General features: G+C 47.7%; 2 protein-coding genes across 2 annotated transcripts; both read right to left on the bottom strand.

The window, feature by feature from the left end:
- Positions 1-6,940: 6,940 nt before the first annotated feature.
- Positions 6,941-8,357, bottom strand: LOC141021015 (uncharacterized). Its single transcript, XM_073495946.1, has one exon. The coding sequence runs from the start codon at positions 8,272-8,274 to the stop codon at positions 7,600-7,602; it is 675 nt and encodes a 224-aa protein (XP_073352047.1). The 5' UTR covers positions 8,275-8,357; the 3' UTR covers positions 6,941-7,599.
- Positions 8,358-9,869: 1,512 nt separating this feature from the next.
- On the bottom strand, positions 9,870-10,389 carry LOC109771719 (uncharacterized). Its single transcript, XM_020330414.4, has 2 exons — positions 10,103-10,389; positions 9,870-9,996 (listed from the first exon to the last, which is right to left on the bottom strand). The coding sequence occupies exons 1-2, from the start codon at positions 10,387-10,389 to the stop codon at positions 9,870-9,872; spliced, it is 414 nt and encodes a 137-aa protein (XP_020186003.4).
- Between the last annotated feature and the right edge of the window lie 7,004 nt (positions 10,390-17,393).

The raw sequence follows: 17,393 nt of genomic DNA, 5'->3' as shown, positions 1-17,393 counted from the left end.
TGGTGGTCTAATATGAAGCAAGACATTGCTCGTTATGTTGCTGAGTGTGACGTTTGCCGTCGTATCAAAGCAGAACATCAAAGGCCTGCTGGAACTCTACAACCTATCTCTATTCCTGAATGGAAATGGGACCATGTTGAGATGGACTTCGTCACTGGATTTCCCAAACCACAGAAAGGTAATGATGCTATTCTTGTCGTCATTGACCGGCTTTCCAAAGTTGCACATTTTCTGGCGGTCAAGGAAACGATCACTGCTAGTCAGTTGGCAACGCTCCATATGTCCAGGATTGTTTCACTCCACGGTATTCCATTGGTTATCAGCTCAGACCGTGGCAGCTTATTCACTTCAAGATTCTGGGCAAGTTTCCAAGAAGCTATGGGAACTCATCTGTCATTCAGTACTGCATTTCATCCTCAGTCGCAAGGGCAAGTTGAACGCGTCAACCAAGTTCTCGAAGACATGCTTCGAGCTTGTGTTATTTCCTTCAGCAAGAAATGGGAGGAATCTCTCCCGTATGCTGAGTTCTCTTATAATAATAGCTATCAAGCTAGTCTGAAGATGGCCCCCTTCGAAGTGTTATATGGACGAAAGTGCCGAACCCCTCTGAACTGGTCAGAAACTGGGGAACGTCCACTCTTCGGTCTAGATATTATCCAACATGCCGAAGAACAAGTCCACATTATTCGTGAGAATCTCAAGACTGCTCAGTCATGTCAGAAGAGTCAGTATGACCGTCATCATAAAGACATGGTCTATCAACCTGGCGAAAAGGCCTATCTTCGAGTTACACCAATGAAGGGTGCTCACCGCTTCGGGATCAAGGGCAAGCTAGCTCCTCGCTATATTGGCCCATTCACTATTCTCGAAAGGCGTGGAAAAGTGGCAGATCGACTGGAGCTTCCGCCGAACCTTTCTCAGGTTCACGATGTGTTCCACGTCTCACAGCTCCGCCGTTGCTTCAAGGACCCAATCCGAGAAGTGGATCATGAAGTGCTCGAATTGCAGCAGGACCTCTCCTATAAAGAGCATCCGGTCCGCATTCTCGACCAAGCTGAGCGCCACACCCGTCAGAAGGCTATCAAGTTCCTCAAAGTCCAGTGGTCGCACCATTCTGAAGATGAAGCCACTTGGGAACGCGAGGATCGCCTGCGTGATGAATACCCCGTGTTGTTTCCTTCTACCTCCTAAATCTCGGGACGAGATTTCTTGTAGTGGAGAAGATTTGTAACGCCCGGATAATCATGCTACAGTAATCCCACGCTAATCATGCCACGTCACTTTGGTTACTGTTGTTAACCGTGCGATGATTCAAAACCGTTTCATAATTTAAATTCAATTAATGTCGACAATAAAAGTTTTTCAAAATTTAAAACAAAATGTTTGGGAGGTGCCATATTTTGGATAAGTAAATATGGTGTAATAAACACATTTTTATAAAATGCCTAGATAATTTAAAATAAAATAAAACAGAAAAGAGAAATAAATAAAAGAAATGCAAAACAGAAAACAGAAGAAAAGAAAAGAGAAGCCCCCCCACTGGGCCAACTGTGGCCCAGCTGCCCACCCAACTAGACAAAGGCCCAGCCGGCCGGCCCACCCCCACTCTCCCCTTATCCACCCCCAGCAAACCCTAGCCCGATCCACCCCCCACTCCCCCACCCCCTCTCGCTCTCTCTTTCCCCCCACTCCCCCGATCCAATCGGGGCGACGCCGTCCCGACGACCCCGTCGCCCCGCTCGCCCCCGACGCCCCGCGCCCCCCGTCGGCCTCGTCCCGACCCCGCCACCTCTCCCCGGCGACCGCGCCGCCCCACTCCTTGACGCCGGCGCCTCGCCTCGTCACCGACCCCGAAGCCGACGGATCGAGCCGCGCCACGCGCCTGGACGCCGTCGCCGGAGCGCTCCCCCGCCGGCCTGCTTCACCACCGTCGCCTGGTCGTCCCCGTCGACCTCCTCAACCCCCACTGCCCTATCCCTACCGGCCCTATGAGCACGGGCCCCCCTCTTCCTCTCCCTGTCCAGAACGCCACGACGCCGTCCTCACCCGCAGCCCCGCCCCCGCGCTCACCACGTCGGCGGCCGCGCGCCGGCGCCGCTGAACACGCCCATGGCCGCGCCCCCGCGCCCCGTCTCTCCCACCCACACGCGCACGCAGGGCCGCGGCCGCTCGCCCGGCGCCCTGCGCCCGTCCCCCTTCGCGCTGCCCGTCGTCCTGCCTCCACCGCCTTGCCGCCGTCGCCCAGCCGCCCCGTTGGCCACGCCCGGGCCAGCGCCCGCACGCCGCACACTCACGGGGCTCTGCCCGCAACGCCCCAACGCCCGTGCGCCCGTTATGCCCTGCTGGGCCTATGACATATGGGCCCCATGCCCAGAACGAAAAAAGGAATTAAAAAGAACAATAATATATAAATAAATAAATAAAGAAAATAAAATAAAATAAAAGTAAAAATAAATAAATAATTAGTTAATTAACCCTGTTTAGATTAATCTAATTTAATTAATTAGTTTAATTAATAGTTAATTAATTAGTTAACCCTAATTACCCTAATCAGTCTATGACATGTGGGACCCACGTGTCAGATGACTGCTGACGTCAGCATGATGTCATGCTGATTTCATCGCAACACTGTTTCGGATAATGTATATATTAAATAATTAAATAAATTCCAGAAATTAATAAATTCTTTTAAAATCAATATAAAATAAACCGTTGCTCAGATGAAAATACTTTGTACATGAAAGTTGTTCAGAACGATGAGACGAATCCGGATACGCAGCCCGTTCGTCCGCCACACATCCCTAACGTATCGAACTCGCAACTTTCCCCCTCCGTTTCATCTGTCCGAAAATGCGAAACATCGGGAATACTTTCCCGGATGTTTCCCCCCTTCGTCGGTATCACCTACTACCGCGTTAGGGCACACCTAGCACCGCTCATTGTCATGTCACGCATCGTCATGCTTATGTTTGCATTGTATTTACTGTTTCTTCCCCCTTCTCTCCGGTAGACTACGAGACCGACGCTGCTGCTGTCCAGTTCGACTACGGAGTTGACGACCCCTCCTACTTGCCAGAGCAACCAGGCAAGCCCCCCCCTGATCACCAGATATCGCCTATTCTTCTCTATACTGCTTGCATTAGAGTAGTGTAGCATGTTACTGCTTTCCGTTAATCGTATCCTGATGCATAGCCTGTCCTTGCTACTACTGTTGTTACATTTACCTGCAATCCTACATGCTAAGTATAGGATGCTAGTTTTCCATTAGTGGGCGTACATTCTTGTCCGTCTGCTGTGTTATACTATCGGGCCGTGATCACTTGGGCAGTGATCACGGGTATGCACTTATATACTATATACATGACACCTGTGGTGACTAAAGTCGGGTCGGCTCGTAGGAGTACCCGCAAGTGGATCTTTGTGGCGGAGCGACAGGGCAGGTTGAGACCACCTAGGCGAGAGGTGGGCCTGGCCCTGGACGGCGTCCGCGGTTACTTCAACATAACACACTTAACGAGTTCTTGGTATTTGATCTGAGTCTGGCCATTTGGTCTATACGCACTAACCAGCTACGCGGGAACAGTTATGGGCACTCGACGTCGTGGTATCAGCCGAAGCTCTTCTTGACGTCAGCGACGGAGCGGCGCGCGCCGGATTGGACTGGAAGGCCTGCTAGGTTAGGTCTGCTTCTGGCCGCCCTCACAACGTGCAGGTGTGCAATGGGCCCAGACCCCTGCGCGCATAGGATTTAGACCGGCGTGTTGACCTCTCTGTTGAGCCTAGGTGGGGCTGCGACGTGTTGATCTTCCGCGGCCGGGCATGACACAGAAAAGTGTGTCCGGCCAAATGGGATCGAGCGTGTTGGGTTATGTGGTGCACCCCTGCAGGGAAGTTTATCTATTCGAATAGCCGTGTCCCTCGGTAACAGGACGACCCGGAGTTGTACCTTGACCTTATGACAACTAGAACCGGATACTGAATAAAATACACCCTTCCAAGTGCCAGATACAACCCGGTGATCGCTCTCTAACAGGGCGACGAGGAGGGGATCGCCGGGTAGGATTATGCTATGCGATGCTACTTGGAGGACTTCAATCTACTCTCTTCTACATGCTGCAAGATGGAGATGGCCAGAAGCGTAGTCTTCGACAGGACTAGCTATCCCCCTCTTATTCTGGCATTCTGCAGTTCAGTCCACTGATATGGCCCTTTACACATATACCCATGCATATGTAGTGTAGCTCCTTGCTTGCGAGTACTTTGGATGAGTACTCACGGTTGCTTCTCTCCCTCTTTTCCCCCTTTCCTTTCTACCTGGTTGTCGCAACCAGATGCTGGAGTCCAGGAGCCAGACGCCACCGTCGACGACGACACCTACGGCACTGCCTACTACTACGTGCAGCCCGCTGACGACGACCAGGAGTAGTTAGGAGGATCCCAGGCAGGAGGCCTGCGCCTCCTTCGATCTGTATCCCAGTTTGTGCTAGCCTTCTTAAGGCAAACTTGTTTAACTTATGTCTGTACTCAGATATTGTTGCTTCCGCTGACTCGTCTATGATCGAGCACTTGTATTCGAGCCCTCGAGGCCCCTGGCTTGTATTATGATGCTTGTATGACTTATTTATGTTTTAGAGTTGTGTTGTGATATCTTCCCGTGAGTCCCTGATCTTGATCGTACACATTTGCGTGCATGATTAGTGTACGGTCAAATCGGGGGTGTCACAGTGGCACTGATCACAGCGTGGATAGCGACATTCGGTCACAATCTGGCGAGGCGTACGCCCCTCTAGCTCCGGTCGTCCACATTGAGGCGAGGGGCATGATGCCATCCACGGCTGCCCACTGATGTTCCTTGTCTGGTACCGTTGTCTAACCAATACTCGAGATCTTCAGCGCTATGCACGGATCAATGTGACGAGGTACAAGCGGCGACGCCACCACATCACATTATCCACCTCATCTGCCAGGGATTAACAAAGGTGGGTATGTCAAGATGGATCGAAGGCCAGAGTTTCGACACACTTATACTGTGTGAGACTTCTTGGTAATGGTGGTGATGTAAGAAGAAGACTGAATGGGAGAGATCGAAAGAAGTTTGTGTGTCAGACAATTGGAGTTTTGCAGCACTAATCTCGATGAGTGGGGCGGTGACACTGGTAGACTTCGTTCTTGGCGGTGTCAGTTTCCGGGGTGAAAACCCTAGGTCTTTTACTTGGAAATGGCGGCTTCCTAGTCGTTTCCTTGTTTTTTGTTTTTTAGAGAAAAGGCGCCACCGAGCCCGAGAAGAGCTCGAACCTAGCCCGACTTTGAATTAACAAAGCCATCAACCGGCCAAGATTACAGGGGCACCACATACAAAGAGAAGAATGCAATGCAAAGCGGAAAGAAGATACATAGAGCTAGGCAGAACAGCACAATAGCAACAATGGAGCATCGTTGCCGACGACCATCACTACGCCTACGCCAACTAGCCAACTAGGTACTTGGGAGGAGGGACATGCCGTGCAAGCATTGAGCGCCGGCTACATCCATGGCCAAACTTGGGCAACACTTGAGCTGTCTCCACCGTCGCAAAGGGCCACTACCCTTTTACCCAGGCTTGATGAGTGCCACACCGGCGACCAGCAGAGTGGCCGCACATAGCCCAGCTCCAGGTGACCGAGCTGCCAAAGGAGAAGCAGCCAACGCTGACCCACGAGCAGCGGAAGACCATCCTGACGAGAACTAATCCGGCAGCGGCAGCACGGAGCAAGGGACGCGAGCTGTCAGACGAAGGCGCGCATCCATGACGAAGACCGAAGAAGAAGAGCAGGACAACCAGGCCGCCATGCTTTGGAGCCGAGACATCAACCGCTCCACCACCAAGAGCAACTCCCGACCGCCGCCTCCAAGAAGGAACACGCCACCGAGGTGCCGTCGACGCCCAGACCAGGGGAGAAACGGCTTTCGCCGGAGCTCAGGGAGGAGGCGGGAGGGGGAGGATCCACCCAAAGCCTCCAAGGAGGGGCTCGGCGTCAAAGACGTCGACTTTGGGGGGCCGCCGCGCCGGCCAGGGGTTTCCCCCGGAACCACAACCAAACGCCAGATCCGGCCATCCGGCACCACGGGACGATGGACGCCACCGCCAGGGACCAGCGCCGGCACGGATCGAAGCAGATCGGGCCGGCACCGAAGCTTCACCATGGAGCCCGGCGAATCGCGAGGGGCCGCCGCTGCACCATCGACCGTGACCTCCACGCTGCCCACACAGCCGTGGGAGGCCACCCACCAGCACCCGCCGGCGCCGCACGCCGCCAACCAGGGCCGCCGCCCCGGGGCCCGCAACCCTCCATCCGAGGAGGAGGCGCCAGATCCCCGCCGCCACCATCATCGGGGACGCGCGCCCCTCTGGCAGCGGCGGAGAGGAGGAAGAGGGAGGGGGAACCGCGGTGGCGACGCTAGGGTTGCCCCCGAGTCGCCTCAGAGGAGGCGACGCGGGGGGGGGGGGGGGGGGGGAGCTGTGTGAGCCGGACCGAGCCTCTCCGTCGTTTCCTTGTTGAAGGCATTGTTTGGAAATTTGACCTTATCCAGGATGAAAACATAGGATCTGACTATGATGGTTGGACCAGACGACGATGGTGTTTGTGTACTATAACCTTTCTGAAGGCAATAATGTTACACCTACATGATGATTTACGAAACCTTCCATAAATCCACTTCACCCTAACTTAACTGCCCTCCCCTTCCCTGAATTTCAGGGTGGACCCATGTCCCCAAATAAGGCCCAATATAAAACTACCACGTCGGATCCTACGTAAGATACGTAACAATCGTTACGTAAGTGTAGCATCTCTCTTCTGAAGGTGTCGTTTTGAAGAATCTTTTTCGGAGTCTAGGTGTTGCCATCATCGGTGGTGCTCTTGCTGCTGCGAGCCTCTCTTTGTTTCGACGAGACCTTTGTTTTCCTTTTTCTTCTTCTATTTTTTGGATGTGTGCATCTATGATGTTAGACTTGCTTTGGATATTATGTTGTTGAAGAGGTTGAGTGTAATTGATATCATCTTGACATTAATATATTTCCGTTGTCGATTTTTTTTAAATGACGCCCACAACTAGAATATACTACAACCAAACTTCTAATCAACAGTATCGAACTGTATCAACATTCAACAGTACCGAACTATGGCGAATGTTCCTCGAAATCCCAGGATGTGGACACATGCGGTGGACCCAAACTGCATGCTAGCTACAGGCATGCAGCTCAATTCTCACAAGTTGAATTCATCAACATCAAGTTTCATCACGAAAGTAAAGGTTTCATCACTAAAGTAAAGAAGGACACCCTAGCTAGCTAGCTAGTACTTACTAGCTAGTTACAGGCTATGAGTATCCGTTTAAGCCGTGCGTCTGAACAAAGATCTGTATCTGAACTCACTGGATATTACCACTAACTTTCACACGGAGATGCACGTCGCTTCCATGTAACTAATCACTAATTACTGTATGTTTTGCTTGTACCACTCACTGCTCGCTTGTACTCTGGCCATGCTGACGCTGTGTCCATGAACCGGCCGGCGACAGCGTTGGGCGCCGTGGCTGATTGGCTGCGCTGCAGCTGCCTCAACGTGGAGAAAATAGCGGGCTGCTCCAGAGAAAAATCTCCGCCATCGTCATCGCGTCCAGGCTCAGTGAGTGTCCACAGCGGGGCGGCATGTACGCCGCCGGATCAATCGAGCTCGCTTCCATGGGCGGCGGCGGCGGCGGCAAGGACGACAACGACCATGGAGCTGCGTTTGCCTCGACAGGAGGAAATGGCGAACCGCACGAGAAATACATCTCGTCCATCATCGTCTCGTCCAGGCACATGCTCAAGTCCAGCAGGCTCGGCGATTGTCCACCACCCGTGTCGTACGACGCCGGACCGCTCGGGCTCGCTTCCACGGGAGGCGGCGACGGCACGGGCGACAACGACGGAGCAGCAAGGGCAGCTCCACCGATGACCGTGCTGAAGGTCGAGGTCATGATTCTGTCCTCTAACTCGCCGTTCCCGCCGACGTGGAGGTGGCCGCGAGCGGGATCATAGTCGGCGCCGTTCCTTGTCGTAGTGCTCGTCGCGGCTAAATTTGCATTGGTGATGTTCACGTTAGGAAACGCTTGGTGGCATGTGTGCTCGTTCAGGCATGTGACCTTGTACAATGGAGGATTGCCGATGCTGTTATCCTGCTGCTGCACCTGCTTCTTCGCCCTGCAGCCGCGCTCATGGCTATGCATGCATCGGAAGTACAACCTGCACATACAGGTAGAGAGTCGGTCGATCAGCTGGGCCACGCAAAGAACGTACGGGTACACGAATGTGAGGAACTGACGACGAGGATGTGCCGAAATTATTGCCTGGTCCCAATCGAAATTATTGTACTGTATCTAAATGTACCATCCTTTTTTGGACACCGGCACGCTGTTCACGAGCTTAATTAGCTAGCTTGACGTTTTTGGCAAGTCGTTGGCATGGCGCATGCATGTCATTAGTTCCTGAAAGCGATTCATGCAACTTGCTTGCTGAGTTTAGATTCCATTGTACTCACTCAGATTGGCAGACTAGCAAATTCATTGCTCTGAGGTGGCTTGGACACCATGTTGCAGCTCCTAGAACGTAGGTGACCAGTCTAGCTAGCGTGTGAGGCCGAAAATAAGGCACATGCATGCATGTTCATTTGCTACATACTTATTCCGGGTAAGCAAATCCATCGCAAAAAGGAAGCGTTTTTTGTGTCTTGATTTCCCTTGTACCTTTTGTTGGTTGACAGCTTATTGACTGTTAAGTCACTAACAAATATACCGCTGTTAGTTGAAAATACCATTTTACTCTCAGTATTTCAACAACATTCTGGCAACATTTCAGCATCAATAAGTATGTACTTTGATAGCTTTTGTTTGTATTTTGAAACCACTCAACATGGTTTTAAAATATGAGAAATTTCCCACTTATACCTATATCCATTACGAGAAAGGGTGATCTTAAGGTTTCTAGAAAACTGACAAGCTTCGACCTCAATAAAGAAATATTTGCACATTGGGAGTAAATGAGTAAACTTCGATGGCATATTCGGATCTGGATCATTTTTTCTCTATCACACATGAGTTCTCTCAATTAATGCATTTGGCGGAAATATAAACGAACACAAGTTTATGGAATTGTAGGTTGAATTTTTTCAAGAAATACCTAAGATAATGAGATTTGCGCAGGCAGGGGTGTTATGTTCTGTATCTCCACGAAATTCCATAACCATTGGCAACATATGAAAAAGGACTACAAAGTTTTTTTAACGCTACTGTTTTATTTTATTTTTACTTATTTTTTTATAAATAAATGAAGGATAATACATTGAAAGGGCATGTTATCTCTAGCGAGATGATTCTAATTCACTTTGCAGAAAGAAAAGATGATTCTGATTCACTCTTGGTCCATAAATCAAATACATAAATCAATGCCCTATGTGAAATTAATTAGCTATAGATCCAGCCCCTGAAATTTATCTTAGTTCACACCTCATCCAAAAGTGCTGGTCTTCTATTATATGAATGGGGTATTTGGAAAACTATTTGCGGTAAAAAAATAATTAGAGTTTGGTCTTGACTTTTTCATATGTATTGAAAATGTATCTCATAGTCTTAACGTGTGGAATCTTCTTATGTTTCTACATATAACCATTGCTCAAACACTTATATACAATTCTTCCAACAATGTATGTGCACCATTAATTTGTATTAGTTCTTGTTCGTGATGTATTAAGCAAAAAAAGTAAATGGCTCTGTGATTTGGCTACAGTTGGGGTAAGTACCATGCATGATATTTGCGGATAAATAGGAGAACTCGCATCAAGAAAACCACTTCACCTTGCAAACTTCCTGTTCTTAATGTTCTTTTGCCCATATTTTTTCCATTTGTAACCATCCTTGTAAGGCTCGGCTGTAATCTCCTCTTCTTTACCTATTCTTGGGGGAGTAACTTCTTCTCCACTAAATTGGTTCATGGAAACAACAGAGTAAAGAAGCAGCCAGAACAAACAACTAACCAGGAAAGTGCTAATCGAGATGGATCAGTGTTAGTAAATCAGCAGTGAACCTGATGATCGCCGGAGTGGCCTGGCTGATGCTACCCTCCATGATCGCAGCCTCGGGCGCTGTCGCCCTGCCTTCCACCACCCTACCACTGTTGCCGGGGTTGAGCATCGACAGAGACGCCCTGAACACCTGAGAAAGCTCTTGGCTTATGGCCACAGCCATCTCCTGGCCATGGCTATCGAGGAGGTGACCGGGTTGGCTGAGCAAAGCCAGAAGCTTGGCGCTGAGATTGTAGCCGTGGCCGAGCTCCTCCCATAGCTTTCCTACGGCCTCTTGCTGAAATGCCATCTGGATCTCGTGAGTCGCAGGAAGTTACAGAGAGTGGATTTTTTTGAGCTGAGATGTAGCCACTCTGTTAGGAGGTGATCAGTTTGTGGAGTACCTACCGATATTGGCGGAGCTAGTTTTATAGACGGACGCTGCTCTGCCAACGTCAGCCAACTACGTAATCGTTCAGAGGTTCCATTTCATTTTCTTTTTTCACGTTGAGAGGAAATAAAAATTACAACCATGTTCGTGGACCGCATAGCGACGACTACAAGCACTGAAGCGAACCGAAGGCGCGCTGCCGTCATCGCCCTTCCCTAACTAGGGCCGGACAAACCTTGTTATAATAAACAGTCAGGAAGTCATCATGCTAAAGCCCCATAGAACCAGCGCACCAGAGCAACAATCATCACTGATGAAGAAAGTCGTAGATCAGAAGGATCGAGCTTGTAAACACTCAAACGAAGACGAACAAAGACCGGATCCAAACAGATCCACCGAAGACCAGTACCTACCAAATCCTGCGAGATCTGAGAAAGATGCACCTCCACATGCACTTCGACGATGCTAGACGCACCATCAGAACGATGATAGAACATGAAAGACATTATTCCTACTAAGAGACATCGCCGGATCACTCTCTTTTTCTCTCTCTCCGGAGCAGACTATGACGTCTAGGTTAGACCATCTCCAACAATTACTGTGAGTTAACTTACCGGAGCAGACTATGGTGTCTCCAACAATTACTGTGAGTTAACTCACCGTAAAAGTGGTTTAAGGGGTGCCCATATAACCTAGGGGAAGTTCACAGGTGAGGTATTTTCCAAGTTTCCGAAAAAACTTCTCTAAAAGTGATTTTTTGCGGTAACATGACACCGGTGCCAGGCTTCGGCCGCGGCGTACAGCGGACGACGGTGGTCGGCGGCGACGGTCAGGCAGGTGGTCAGCGGTCAGCGATGGCAGCGCAGCGGCGCGGTGGGTCCGGCGACGGCGCGCTGCTGCGGCATTTTATGGGAAGGGTCGTCTCTAAAATATTTAGGACGTTGGGCGGATTACACCGAATCCCTAAAGAAATCATGTTTATTATGGGATCACTTGGAGTGCTTCTTTTGTCCAACTTTCCCTAAACCTGGCCTTCTTTGGTTCATAGGATAGGAATATTATAAGAATAGGAACTTTATGGGAAATGATATGACATGCATCTCAATTCCTATAAAGAAAAAGATGCCATTTGATGAATATGATAGGAATTTTTCATTGAGTTTAGGCTAATGTTTTTTTCCTTTAAAATGTGAAGGATTGAATCATATACTACATAGGAATAGGAATCCATTCATACAAACCAAAGGGCTTCATAGGAATTTTTCCTTTAAAAATTCTATCCTATAAAATTCATACAAGATTCCTACGAACCGAAGAAGGAGCGATGCTCTTAGGCGAAGACGTTGCATTGCATTCACCTTCGTCTCAAACTCTGTTCACGTTCAGAGATCTTTTTACGCTGATCACAATTGTCAACGGTAGGGGCATTTGATTATGCTGGTCCACGATCTGACAAACGGGCCCACAGATTGATTTTCTTCGTCCTTGATTTAGGTTGACGGGTGCGTCTTGTGGCATATGGTAGATGCAGGTACGTACAAGAAAAATTATTAGGAAGGTTGACTGGTGTTGCTTTCTCTACTAGAAATGTTCGGGATCTGCCTCCGGTCGTGTCAACACGTCATCTCATGTATGTATAGTGTGATGCAAAGTTGATACAGGTAGTGCGAGTTGAGTTGTCCCAGAACCTGCAATAAACATAGACCGCGGAAGCGTGTGCATTGATGTACTACGGTGACTCCCGGAAGAGACGTCGGACAGCGACGCCCCGGGACGCTGCGCGGAGCAGGTCAAGAGGAGACCAGGCAGCTTATGATCTTCATCCTACAGGATTATGGTACAGCTCGAGAGCTAATGCCCAATGCGAAGTTGACCAGCTAAGCAACAAGAAGCTGCTCGATCGTCTGACAGTCAAAGAGGGTGACCTCCGCCCTTGGATTGCAATCTTTATCAGACGACAATGCCCTTTTTTTATGAGATATACAAGAATATATGACCATTAGTGCCAGATTTTTTTTTTTTTTGCTGCAGATGAGAGCTGGATCATTTTCGTGCTATATTTCTTGTCATAACATATACTCCCTCTATAACTTTTTATAAGACATTTTTAGAGTCCATTTTATAAGGTGTTTTTAGAGTCCAGTGTCAAAAAACATCTTATACTCCCTCCGTTTTTATTTAGTCTACGTATTAGCTTTGATCAAAGTTAAGCTTTGTAAGTTTTAACAAAGTTTATAAATAAAAATATTAACCTATACAATAACAAATCAATATCATTAGATTTATTATTGAATGTACTTTCACATCATATAGATATGTTATATGTAAGTGTTTATTTTTTTATATACTTGGTCAAACTTTACGAAGTTCGACCTCAATCAAACCTAATATGCAGCGCAAATAAAAACGGAGGGAGTACTATTTTATGATCTTTTGGACTAAGATATTAGCAGAGTGTGAGAAAAGCCAGTTTTCTATCTTCGTGTCTATGCTTGCAAAAAATTACAAAGTTATAAAATCAAAATAAAATAAAATACGTCGGTACAAGAAATGTGGGACCTAAGACACCTGCCAAATCACAACATGGGAGGAGCCCTATGGGCCCACATGGGTGCCCCATGCCTCCCCCCCCTCCTTGGGCCGCCTCGCTATGGTGGTAGAGATCCACAATGGTGTAACGCCTCGGCCAAACCCAGCGATTCCTGGGTGTTACATCCGGATTTAGACTGGTCCTACAAACCAACACTACTTTTTTCGGTGCATTTTGTCCCCACTCGTGCGCAACTGAGATCAACTTCCTAGTCAGCCACCCATCCTTAAATAGCTCCAAGCCAAGCACGCTTAACTTTGAGATTCCTTTCACATGGGCTCTCAGAAAAGAAGGTCCACCTTATTTATATGAATAGTTATCATTCCTATTAAGCCGAAGTGTCACAAGAGGTCCCCTCGTTTCCTACCTTTGCCTCGACGCTTATATATACCTCGTGAGTCGCAACATATTTATTATGTAATTTTTTCCATCATCGCAAGTTCGCGATCCAAGGCAGAACTCATCTCTAGCTAATTCACATTCCGACACTCTGCCAAAGGGAAGTTCTATTGCCTTCTTCTTCTACATCGATCGCTACTCCCATGATGAGATGCGAGTAATCCATCCACTGAACTATGTGTTCATAGTAGTACAAAGACGATCTAATCTGGAGTCTTCTCGTAGTCCGCCGGAAGGGGGAAATTGTTGTTGCTCCGATTATCATGTGTGAGTAGTTGAAAGTACAATCATACCCTCAAACCATATGTTGATGTTGATTACAATACATATTTAAGGGACTAATTATGTTTCCTAAGTGTATCACAGGTTTTAGTCCCCATGTGACTATTGTGTGTGGATCATGGACCCATTGAAATGAATATAGCTCAAGAAAGGAAATCAACAATATTAAAGCGTAGCTTTTCTTGTTTCGCTCTTGAGTATAGGGATCATGCACTATTAAGAGGGGATCAATGGGGTTCGTAAATATCCAAGGCCATATACCTTACCAAATACCCACATGACTTATGCGAAAAGGATGCACAAGTATATATGGCCGGATGTTCGGACCTCTGGCCAAAACTCTGACCAGACATCAGTAGCTTCTGTTAACATCGTCGGATGTTCGGGCCCTCAACCTGTAGCGACCAGACCTCAAATGGTCTGTGCTGCTGTGCACCAGTGTCATCCCTGGATCAGTAATGCTGACATGCACAGTACAAATGGAGGATTTATAACAGAGTAGCAATCACACACTTATTACATCGAATATCCCCAAAGAGAATAAGTATGATAAATGTGGCTTAAGGCCATCTAAAAACGATAACAGCGGAAGACTTGGAAGATAAGTGAGTCCATCAACTCCAACGGCATCACTGAGTATAAGACCACGACCTAAGGCACCTTACTCGTCGTCTGAAAAGTCTGCAACATGAAACGTTGCAGCCCGAAAACGGGTCAGCACATGGAATATGCTGGCAAAATAACACATAGAGAATAATGGCAATGCTATACTACATGCATATATGGCTGGTGGAAAACTCTATGGTTACGGTTTTGCGAAAAGCCAATTTTTCCCTACTGCAAAGGAATAAATTTTTATTTAACTATCATGGTGGTTGTTAAACATTGAGATGGTTGACAGCATCTCAATCCCAATTAAGTGTCATCATTAACCCAACAAAATTAATTAAAAGTAACATAGTGATGAGATTCACATGATAATCCAGGTACTAGATACTCAAGTTGTCCATAACCGGGGACACGGCTAACCATGATTAGTTTGTACACTCTGCAGAGGTGTACTTTTCCCCACAAGACTCGATCGCCTCCGCTTGATTCTCGCACTACATGATGTTTGAGAAACGGATGACCGAGACACAGTCTTTCAGAAGTGTTTGCACCTTACGTATGGGTAGACAGTTACACCTACTTTCCCCTACATCTGCTAGTCTACCACTGTAAGAGTTCACACAACTTAATCAACTATGCTAGAGCCCATAATAGCTTGCGGCTGCACACGGAAGTTTCTAGCATGAATAATCTTATGATCCCTTTGAACCTGGGTGGCGGTCCAAAAAGAAAAACAGGCAATCCTGGAATACCCAGGTACCTCAATCCACCCAGATGTGAGTTTTAGTTGCCACCTTAAGTAAACCATTATTAACAATCTCACATCTGTCATGAATATCTCTCAAACCCAATCCACGTCTACGAGCATAGCATGGCAATATAATAGCAACGTAGAAGTAACTCCCAAGGGTTTGATAATAAACAGGGCAATAGGTACTACCTCAACTACTTCCCAATACCCACAATTTAATTAGATCCTAATCATGCAATGTTTGAGGAATTGATCTAATGGAATAAAAACTGGGTATAAAAAGGTATGATCAAAGTGTTACTTGCCTTGCTGATGATCCGCGAAACCTAGCGATTCGAAGTAACAAGCGGCGCACTCCGGGTACTCTATCGCAAACAAACAAGCAAACAATAAGTACTCATCTAATGCACAGGTAAAACTCGAATAAAAGATCCAACCAGAAAGTTCAACTTAAGAACTCCGATTTGCAAAAAGATTCAACTCGAACGAAGCAACGAAAGTCAAACGGCGAAAGAAACAAGCTTCGTTTACTAATCTGGATCTAGGTCAAATTTAAAGTAGAAAAAACTTGTTTGAGCAGGTTAAACGGAAAGAGAATTTCGAGACGAAACTCGAGGCGCTTGAATCGCCTGATTCCGATAAATGAGCGAAAAGTTAAACGAAAACGAAGATCCGATCAGAAATCGAGATCTGAAATAACCGGGAAAAATCCGACGAAAAAGAAAAACTGACGAACGGTTAAAGAACGGACGTTCGTTAACAGAGAAAATCCGACGAACACGTTCGTTAAAACGAACGGGTCGGTGAACGTTCACTAAATAATAAAACTGAAGAAAATAAACCGATCTAGGGTTTCTAAAAAAACGAACGGTTTTTTAAAAAAAAAACGGCAAACGGCATCGGATCGATACCTCGTCGGGACGGGCTCCGGCGGGGTCGGCGGGCTCCGGCGGGGTCCGGCGAGGGGGCGGCTAGGGCGGCGGGGCTTGGGGTGGCGAGGGGGTGGCGAACGGCGGCGTACGGCGGCGGGCTTCAGGCGGCAGGCTCCGGCTCCGGCGGGGCTCGGCTCGGGGCGGGTGCGGGTACGGGGTGAAGGGGGGGCGGCGGTATATAAGGAGGGGGGCTGCTTGGAGGAGGGGTAAGGCGGCGGCGACGGCGTGTCCGAGCCGGACACGGCGGCGGCGGGCGGCGTACGCGCGGAGGAGACGCGGGGATGGGCCGGCCGCTCGGCTGGGCCTCGGCCCGGTCGGGCGCGGCGCGCGTATTTTTTAAACATTCCGCCGAGAAAAATTCATAGAAAAATAAATAAAAATCCAAAAAAATAAAACAAAATTTCCCCGTCTAGTTAAAATAATTAGGACTGGGTGAACATTTTTTTGACACAAAAATGTAGTTTTGAAAACATGCAATTTTTTAATGTAATTAAAATTGCAAATAAAATCCGGATAAAATCCAATATATGATTTTAATATTTTTCCTCCAATATTTCAATTGTTTTGGACAAGTCATATTTTCTCCTCTCATTTATTTTTAAATGAAATATTTTTCCGGAGAGAAAATAATTAAAACCAAAATCCTCGTTTTATTATTTGATGAAAATCAAATATAAAAAAATCGAGAAAATCCCCAACTCTCTCCGAGGGTCCTTGAGTTGCTTAGGATTTATCGAGAATTTGTCAAAATGCAATAAAATTATGATATGCAATGATGATCTATGTATAACATTCCAAATTGAAAATTTGGGATGTTACAAACCTACCCCCCTTAAGTGAATCTCGCCCTCGAGATTCGGGTTGGCTAGAAAACAGGTGGGAGTGGTGCTTCCGTAGATCTTCCTCTCGGTCCCAGGTGGCTTCATCTTCCGTGTGGTGACTCCACTGGACTTTGCAAAACTTGATAACCTTACTGCGGGTGACTCGGCTGGCATACTCAAGAATCTTAACTGGTTTCTCCTCATAGGTCAAATCACTTTCCAGCTGAATCGCTTCCAGCGGCACTGTATCTCTCAGCGGTATCTTAGCCATCTCTGCGTGGCACTTCTTCAACTGGGAAACGTGGAATACATCATGAACTCCAGACAATCCTTCGGGCAATTCCAGCTTGTAGGCAACTTCTCCCATACGTTCCAAAACTCTGTATGGTCCGATAAAACGGGGTGCTAGCTTTCCCTTAACTCCAAAGCGCTTCACTCCTCGAAGTGGTGATACTCGAAGATACACTCGGTCTCCGGATTCATGAACTGTCTCCTTTCGTTTAGAATCAGCATAACTCTTTTGCCTGGACTGGGCTACC

Source organism: Aegilops tauschii, chromosome 3, assembly GCF_002575655.3.
Source record: "Aegilops tauschii subsp. strangulata cultivar AL8/78 chromosome 3, Aet v6.0, whole genome shotgun sequence".
In the NCBI taxonomy this organism is placed as follows: Eukaryota; Viridiplantae; Streptophyta; class Magnoliopsida; order Poales; family Poaceae; genus Aegilops; species Aegilops tauschii.
The sequence above is the reverse complement of the archived record's forward strand: the minus strand, read 5'-3'. Positions and strand labels throughout refer to the sequence as shown.

Excerpts from the sequence above, each read along its gene's own strand:
- LOC141021015 (XM_073495946.1), bottom strand. The coding sequence starts at position 8,274 with ATGTGCAGGTTGTACTTCCGATGCATGCATAGCCATGAGCGCGGCTGC.
- LOC109771719 (XM_020330414.4), bottom strand. The coding sequence starts at position 10,389 with ATGGCATTTCAGCAAGAGGCCGTAGGAAAGCTATGGGAGGAGCTCGGC. Across the intron at positions 9,997-10,102 it reads GCCACTCCGGCGATCATCAG|TGGAGAAGAAGTTACTCCCC; the intron begins GTTCACTGCTGA and ends GAACCAATTTAG.